The 8,518-nt window shown below is 35.5% G+C and overlaps 1 protein-coding gene across 5 annotated transcripts; it reads left to right on the plus strand.

The window, feature by feature from the left end:
• The first annotated feature begins 2,054 nt into the window (after positions 1-2,054).
• On the plus strand, positions 2,055-8,327 carry LOC118505290 (adhesion G protein-coupled receptor L1-like). 5 transcript variants are annotated; one of them, XM_036040875.1, is made up of 8 exons: positions 2,055-2,145; positions 4,398-4,570; positions 5,160-5,265; positions 5,369-5,535; positions 5,628-5,774; positions 5,841-6,027; positions 6,118-6,219; positions 6,360-8,325. In XM_036040875.1, the coding sequence occupies exons 2-8, from the start codon at positions 4,401-4,403 to the stop codon at positions 6,714-6,716; spliced, it is 1,236 nt and encodes a 411-aa protein (XP_035896768.1). In that variant the 5' UTR covers positions 2,055-2,145; positions 4,398-4,400; the 3' UTR covers positions 6,717-8,325. The 5 variants fall into 5 exon arrangements, with proteins under 5 accessions (XP_035896768.1, XP_035896770.1, XP_035896769.1 ...); XM_036040877.1 differs by lacking the exon at positions 2,055-2,145 and adding an exon at positions 2,152-2,320 and having other exon boundaries at positions 6,360-8,326; XM_036040876.1 differs by lacking the exon at positions 2,055-2,145 and adding an exon at positions 2,152-2,298 and having other exon boundaries at positions 6,360-8,326.
• Positions 8,328-8,518: the final 191 nt, after the last annotated feature.

An 8,518-nucleotide genomic window follows, 5' to 3' on the forward strand; every position in this document is an offset into this window, starting at 1 on the left:
CATGTTGTATTTTCTTATTTTTATTATTTATTTATTTTTTTGATTATGACGGTTTGACGCCGTATTGTAAACACCTTGCTGACGATAAAAAATTCACAAAAAAAAAAAAAAAAACTACAAGTCATTTCCTCCCTGTTATTTGCCTCGGTTGCCCAGGCATACTCGGTTGTAGAAGTTTGATTGCGGAGTGATTATCCAGTTCTATGGTGGATGTTGTGTTGCAGTTGTTTTGGGCATGTTCGTTGTCTGGTTCCGGTTCTATTGCTATTTTTATTAACGTCGTGGTTTTTGAGTTCGGGTGTGCAAGAATTGAAATTTGACCTCGCTCCTTCCTGCATCTGCAAGAAAACAAGCAACAACAAAAAAAAAAAACAAGTTGAACAGCACAAACATTTGCCTGGGTACAGTGCTCCTCAAGCTGTCCAGTAGTGATAGCCCATGCTCGACCAGGCCAGCACCGAATTCCGAAAGTGTCCATCCTCCGAAAGCTCCATCCCGTAACAGCAGGGTCTCCTGCTTATCACGAGGCTGCTCTCGCCGACCACCTTCGTACCCAATGCCTGCGAGGTCGAGCTCACCCCGTCAAGACTATCGGGATGCGGAATCAAAGGATAAAACCGTTTTCAGTGGCGAAACGGTAGATGAGACTCATGTAGACGAGGTCTTTGGTCGCCAACAAGTAGGATCTTGTGGTTTCAAACTCCACACACGACCACAGAAGCTAATCCACATCGAAAAAATACGTCACTGCAGCCACACACCTTCGTTTGAGCCAGAGTTATAAGTTCTAGATGAGTCACATAATTCGTGACATCATGCGTATGAATGCCCGGTCTAGAGAGACCACCAAACCAAGTCCGCAGGGACACTTGCGTAGAGAGTCTGAGTTTGTCCGTCTCCCGCATGCTCTTCTAGGGAGGCAGGAAAAGTTGTTGTGGAAAACGAAGGAACTCTTGGGCTGAGATTGGACGGTCTTAAAATGCGCGTTGTTGGAAACCTGTTTCGGCCAGTGAGTCTGCTTTCTCATTGCCGAGAATTCTACAATGGGAGGGGACCCGAATTAGCGAAATCATGAATGCGTTGTCAAACATTGAGCCAAGTAATTCAATGATTTTGATTGTAAGGATATTCCGATTGCTTACAGCTCTTGGGGATCTTCTAATCCGAAGATCTCGCTGCTGTCATCGATAGTGCATAGATGTATGAAAAATATGAAAAATGCCTCGGAGCACTCGCTAAAACACCGAAGTCGGTGCCTTTCTTAGAGGATGACCCATTAGTGTAACACTAGCTTATTCTAAATGGCCATACTTATCGCTGAAAATGCCCGAAACAACCATCGGGCGAAGATCATTTGGTATGATCTTAATTTCCTTGCACAACGATGAATCTGTTGTTACCTGTAGGTCTCAGGAAGGGTAGCATAGTTTAATTCATGTGGAGCGCCAGGATGCACATTTTTTTTAAGAAGCGCTTTTAAAATTTCTACGATGCTGAAGAATGAACTAGGAGGCGGAACGACAACATTTCATTTCAGCATAGGCATCGCTCCGGTCATCACTTCTAGGGACATAGTGTGTGTTGATTTCATGTTTCCTAGTCTAAGACAACGGTACTGTATTCTCTCTAGTTGGAGGATATGCATGTTGGGTGCCAAATGGAAGCATTTCAAATACGTTATGTACAGTTAATGAAGAAGTATGGTGAAATGGTGCTTACGTTTTATTATAGATAAATCAATCGACTGAAAATAACACAAAACAAAAACAAACAAATGTTTATTTACTATTTTTGCGAAAACGACTTTTCTCGTTTCTTTTCGAGTTAATGAAGGAATGCAAACTTTCCCTTCAGTGAACTTTTATTAAAAATTCTCACATCTTAGCTAGGTGATCGGAATAATAATTTTAATACCATTTCATACTTTTTCTAAAATCGTGAACGTATATTGTACCGCATATATCACATGTTTCGCAAGAACGTGAGCATTGTACGATTATGGTTTGGAAGCACATGCGCATTGTACCAGTAAATACGCACAACGAAATATTGAATCATGCTTGCTGTCACATAAAATCTTTATTCTCCATAGTTAGTGCCTTGCTGACATTAACATTCCGCACTTGACGCGCAGTGATCGAAAAGGTAACTATGGGGATTTTGTGAGCTAATAATCAGACGATTAGAAATCGTTTAGGTACGAATGGCAAATGATTGTAAAACAATTATCTCTATCAAAAACAGTTCAGTGCTAAATACATTGTGTATGAGCAATTGTGAGTGTGTGTGCGTGTATGTGTAAGTAAATGAATGGAAATTGGTACGAAAAGTGGTTCTGCAACAATTCATTCATGTTTTATAACAATACATTTGCTTCCTTCGCTATGGTACGAACCATTGTCTGTGAAGTATAGTTCTTTTTAATTCGCAAATAAACATCGTCAGAAAACCAAAGGAATAAGCAAACAATGAAAAGTCTCAAAGAATCCGTATTGATTAGTGCCATTTCGTGTGTATGTGTGTTGATGTTTATCATGGCGAAAAGGCTTGGAACTTGGCAGTGTTTTCTACAAAGCATAGACAACAAATTAAAAAAGTACCTGTTATACAGTACTTTTTGTGAAAACTTAGCGAAACAATGTGATAAGTAATTTCGACCATTTTTTCTTCTAGTATTGTTATTTTTTTAAACATAAAGGACCGTCCGGCCGTATTGCTTAAAAACTAGATTATAAAAAATACTGCAATTCACGTCGGTTTGGAGACATTTCCTTCTCCAAAACGTGAAAGAGCACTTTATGCCGGATGTGCTCGGCCTTTTATTATTGTATTTAGCAACATAACTTTATTTAGAGAGATATGTACATGTACATTGTGTATCCATGGAAGTGAGTGGTACGGAGAAGAAAGAAGTAAAGGGAATTTAATTTTTTATTTGTTTTAATTCCACTTTGAATAAATTATTGCACTAGTTACGTCAAAGTCTCTCTTTGCTGCAAAACAAGGTTTTTCAAACAAGCCCTCAGTAAGCGCACGCATAAGTTTCATAGTAGTAAGATGAAACTGCAAAAGACTTTGTAAATTGTTCCATTCATGGAATTTTCGATCATGATAATAAAATGTTGACTTAAATAAAATGAAATTTCGTAAATTGTAAAGCTCAGTTGTTAATTTAAAGATTTTTATGATTCAAAACAGACGGCCTAGCCGGATTGCTAAGAAAAACTAATTAATGGTCAAGGAGAATTTTACTATTTACAAGTCGAAGCAACAGAGAGGAACAAATTCTTCCAATTACAAAGGAAAGAAGAAACATGTCGTCAGTTTTATCAAAATAAGTCTATACTTTGTTTAATCAAAAGGAATATTACATTGAGCATTTCACCCATCGCATGATTGACAATGTAAGCAATAATGAACAAACATAATCAATCAATCAACCTCATTTAATTAAATTATCAAAAGAATACACTGAATCACTTGACAAACCATGTAGCGTTGTCGCAACGCTAACGAATCTATTACAGTAATTTATTGTGTCAATAAAAAACAACGAACAAACACTTCCTTCAGTTTACTTCGGTTAGTTATAATCAAAAACAAACATTTTTTTTGGAACGCTTAACACGCTGCTTAACAGCAAACATGCTTCGAAATGATACTGTCTTCTGTACTGGCGTTTCTTATGACTTCAAATTCTTATAGCAGGAAAACCTATCTCATCTATGGAGCTCAAACGAAATAACATCGGGACGGAATGTACCACAGGACTTCCCTGCATAGATGATATAATTTGTTTTGTTACAAAAAAAAAAAACACTTTTTGTTCATGACTTTGTGTTGTTTCAGTGTTGCTTATAGAGCAACCACATTCTTATAATAAGCCACAAGAACGAATGTGATAAAAGTTCATGATTTTACCTTTACGCTTCCTTTTAACAAACCATTTACTATAATGAACGATGCGTAACGTAACTTCCGAACTAGTAATCACAACATCTCATAAGAAGCAATCAATTACTCACAATTAATAATTTTCTTTTTTATACGAAATAACAACAATTATTATAAAAACATACTAAATAATATGCCGAACTAGTTTGTATCGATATACTTTCGACAATCGTCAGTAAAAAAATGTTCGGATATATTTGATCAAATATGATAATACGGCGCAGGCCGTCATACTTAGCTTTTAAATAAATACATTTGATCAAATAGTTTAAAAGAACATTTTCAAAATTATGTTTGTTAAATTGAAAACACATCAAAATATAGAATACAAAATAGCTGAAATAGCAACATAAAAGCAATGCAAACTTTTATTAGTTGAATATGTTCAAAAGCGTTATTACTGTAGGGATTATACAGTTTTTCTTTGATTTTTCTTGTCGTAGAAAATGGAAACCCTGTACACTGGGCACATCCACGGATTTCCACCCTCAGCAAACATATCATATGGATCGTTAAACACTGCATGGGGCTCACAGGGAGGTCTAATTGCTCTGGGAGTAGTTTTGGGAAGCTCTGTAAGCTTAGTCGGGTTGGCATTTGCATTTATCACGTACAGGTAAGTGTTGTTTTATTTACTACTTTTTCGAAATCATCAGATATTATGTATTCAGATATATCTCATGTTAGAAAGTTTGCCAAAAAGAGTTTGCTAGCAAAGAATTATCTTATGCTATCTTTTAGCGATTGTCGAATCTAGTAATTTTCGAGTATGAAAAACAAAACATTTTTTCAATAATGCATGGTTGCTTTACAGCTCCTTGCACTCTTTTGTCAATATTTTCATTGGAGAATTATACAATGAAATTGATGAGAGCTACAGTATCAAACTCTGCTCGATGATTACGCCATCCACATTTGTCATATAAATAACCGCAACTGAGTGATTAATTTTACTTTAACGCATCGTGTATCGATTGAATGTTTCCTCCTTTTCAATATTGTAATTATCATATTATTCTACATCTTCTCTTAAGTTCCCTAGGTACTCTAAAGATTTTAACATTTATATTAAAAAATAATGAGATCGAAAATTGATAACACTATACATATCACGGCAATATTTGTAATTAATATATCATAGTTATGCTCAATATCATTAAAAGTTGACAACCAGGCTAAACGTTTTAAAATTTCAATTTATCTAGCTTATTTTCAGATTTAAAATCATTGGCAGGAACAACACTTTTAAGTCTTCTAGCATCACTCTTCATGAGCCAATTAATCTTTGTTATTGGTGTAGGAGGAGTGCAGGTAGGTTACAGCTCCTCTGCAGTCTGTGAATTTAAAAATATTACAGTAAGAGATTGTGGTTTACGTGTCCTACAAATAATTCGCCACATCAATTCATCTTCAGGACTCTGAGCTCTGTTTATCACTGTCACTGGCCCTACTGTTCATGAAGCTGGCATCTCTCTGTTGGCTGTGTTGCTGCTGTCATCATGCTCTTGTATTATTTCGCTCAAACACGAATCTTTCTTCGCACCGTGAAGCAACCATGGGCAAAACATTAATTAGCTATAGGTAAATACGCGGTTAACATTTTTTTACAAGAATACGAAGTATTGTTTGGATAGCCTTTTAATCGTTTATTGGTGTTATCGCATCATTCACAGTATCATTTCTTGGGGATATCCACTGATCATGCTCGGTGTTGCAGCTGCCTTCAAATATAAGGAGCGAGAGTTGAAAACTAACGGTTACACACACGTACAAGTTATTGCACAAATAGTACAAGAATTGAATGGTGATAATCATTGCTGGTATGTTGCATTCTTTAAATAAAAACAAATATCAGTTCTCTACAATTTATTTTCTCCATCTACTAGGTTAATGGAGGGATCGGCATACATTTGGGGATTTCTGGTGCCGGCGATTGTACTACTCTTTTCCGGATTTTACCTTGCCTGCCAGGGCGAAGAAGTTATCAAAATTGCAGCAGCACTGCAAGTTGACTCGCGTGCAAAAAATAAATTAGTCAAAAAACGTGGTTTACAAATAGGATTATTTTTCAAGGTATCCAGTCGGACTTTCATTTCATTGTTACCATAGTAAACTAATGGGGCCCAATTTAATGTATATGTTTTCTTGTCAACCATGTTCCAGATTTTAATCGTTTTGTCATCCGTGGTAGCTCTTGGTGCTATTGCATCAATTTGGAATGTAATGGAGCTATGGTCGGTGTACAGCATTGCTCAGGGAATACAGGTGAGTTATTGGGCTCACATAATTATCACGAAACAGAAATTATAAGAGGTACATTGCTCACGTTATATGTTATGTAGCAATATGTGTTAGCTTAACAATATTATAATACGACAATGATAAAACTGATCAACAAATTGCAGGGTCTCGTGGTAGCATTACTAGTCTCTTGCAACTGTAAAGTTTTGAAGCTATATTCAGCACCTAAAACTCACAAATCGCGCCGTGGAATTTACCGCAACCTAAAGGACGGTGATGGTGGCAGGTATGGAATCCTTTCCATATCCAACCCTAACTACGAGGAAACAGTACATATCGCTAATGTTCCCGAGGAAAGTCCATCTAGCCTTACCAAGATGTCCTATAAGGAAGGTTATTTTGTAGATCGCATGGACAGTTCTGCTGCACCAGCCGCACTGGATCACGCTTTTAATGGTGAATTATCTACTGCACTCTCGATTGATGAGGTATCGAAAACACCGCTGCCAGTTTCAGTGTAGATGAATGTGCAATACATCTTATTGTTATAAGTTTTATGTTAAAACAATACCATGGAATGCAGATGCAATCTGCTTGCTAGGTTGGACAATAAGTTCTTGGTAGAATAAAGAATACTGCAACTGGAAGGATAAACGCTTCAATAAATCCAATTCGCAATTGGTATAAACCTATCCATATCAAAACCATGGAATTAATGAAATATCAAATAACTCGCCGTCCAAACATAATCAGCAAATTTTCCTAATCAAGCAATGAGGTGGAAATGGGAAAATTAAATATCTTTCTTAACAACTAAGAGTGTGAATTATTATTTAATCCGACACAACACATACATTTATCACTAAACTGACAAACAAAATGTGTATGTTATGTATTCCGGAGGTGGACCAGTAGTATAGGCGGTTTCTTCGTCGATGTTCATAAGAGAGAATCGGTTATCGAATCCCGTCCCAACCGCTTCCCCGTACGATTAACTATGCCAGGACAAGGACTCTCGAGGTTTAGAGTCAAAGAAGAAGCTGAAAACCTACACGTTTGTTTGTTTCAATGCTGTTATGATTTGTTTTTACAAATTGGCGTTACATGTGGTACAACACATTTTTTGTGCTAACGAAATGTACATAATAACAGAAGCTTTAGCAAACTCAAACACTAATTATTTATTTTTAGTTTTATGTTTCTCATAAATGCACGAGATCAAGTTGAACAGCATGTCCTAAGTCAAACAATGCATTTACAAACTGATATAATGTAATAATTATGTCTAATTGTTTCGTAACATGATTTAATATAATTCAAACACTAACCAGATTGTTGTGATACTTGCACAATAAACACAGTACAATAAGATTTTGAAACGTTTTAGAAGATATTTGATAAAACCCGTACAAAGGCATTATTTATGGTGCGAAGTGTTTGGATCTATTAAAACGAACAGTAAACAAAATGATATAAAAAGGAAGAAACAGTAAATAACTACAACGTCCAACATAGTTTACTCAGTCATGATCGTTTGACCATACATGTAATTGAATTACAATGTTCTTGCAACAGAAAATAATATTCAACGTGTTTTGCCCATTTAAGAAAAATAACAAAGTTTTCACAGCAATGGGAGTATGCATTTTTTTATTTACCAAATCAATATTTTTAGTCTACACACTTCTTTGGATATTTTGTATCGTCACTATCATTCCAACAATTCTATAATAACTCTGAAAAAGTATTGTTAGTGTATTGCATTTTTATAGCCTTATGTGAACTGCGTTTCGACAAGGATAAAAAATTAGCATTAGGATCATGTATATGCAGTAATAACATCTATTTAAGACCATATCAAATCCAGCGAAATCATCATATCCTGCAGAATATCTTTAGGCAATAGTAGAGTTGTATCTTTGTAGTCTCTAATATTTTAAACATTATATTGTTAGAAATCTTAAGCGTTTAAAACGGGATAAGAAAACTATTTAAGTTATGTGTATGTGAGTGTGTCTGTTTGTATAACCGATCGATTTAATAAAAATGCAAACAACAACTTATCAAAAACCCATTTTTGTAATCTGTTCCCTTATAAAAATTCTACCCATTTTTGTTTTTTTTTTTGTTTGTAAACGATAAGTGTAAACGATACGTTATTTTATTTTTTTCAATATACTTGTTATTTGTGCAGTACAACATCAAGATATTTGAAACATCATTGTATTTGACATAATGATGAGATTTTCTCTATCAAAGAACTTTGTACATAAATTTAATCAAATTACGAAACATTATCATTACTTACTTACTTATCAGGCGC

Source organism: Anopheles stephensi, chromosome 2 (assembly GCF_013141755.1).
Source record: "Anopheles stephensi strain Indian chromosome 2, UCI_ANSTEP_V1.0, whole genome shotgun sequence".
NCBI lineage: Eukaryota > Metazoa > Arthropoda > Insecta > Diptera > Culicidae > Anopheles > Anopheles stephensi.

Excerpts from the sequence above, each read along its gene's own strand:
- LOC118505290 (XM_036040875.1), top strand. The coding sequence starts at position 4,401 with ATGGAAACCCTGTACACTGGGCACATCCACGGATTTCCACCCTCAGCA. Across the intron at positions 5,775-5,840 it reads AATGGTGATAATCATTGCTG|GTTAATGGAGGGATCGGCAT; the intron begins GTATGTTGCATT and ends TCCATCTACTAG. Across the intron at positions 6,028-6,117 it reads AAATAGGATTATTTTTCAAG|ATTTTAATCGTTTTGTCATC; the intron begins GTATCCAGTCGG and ends ACCATGTTCCAG.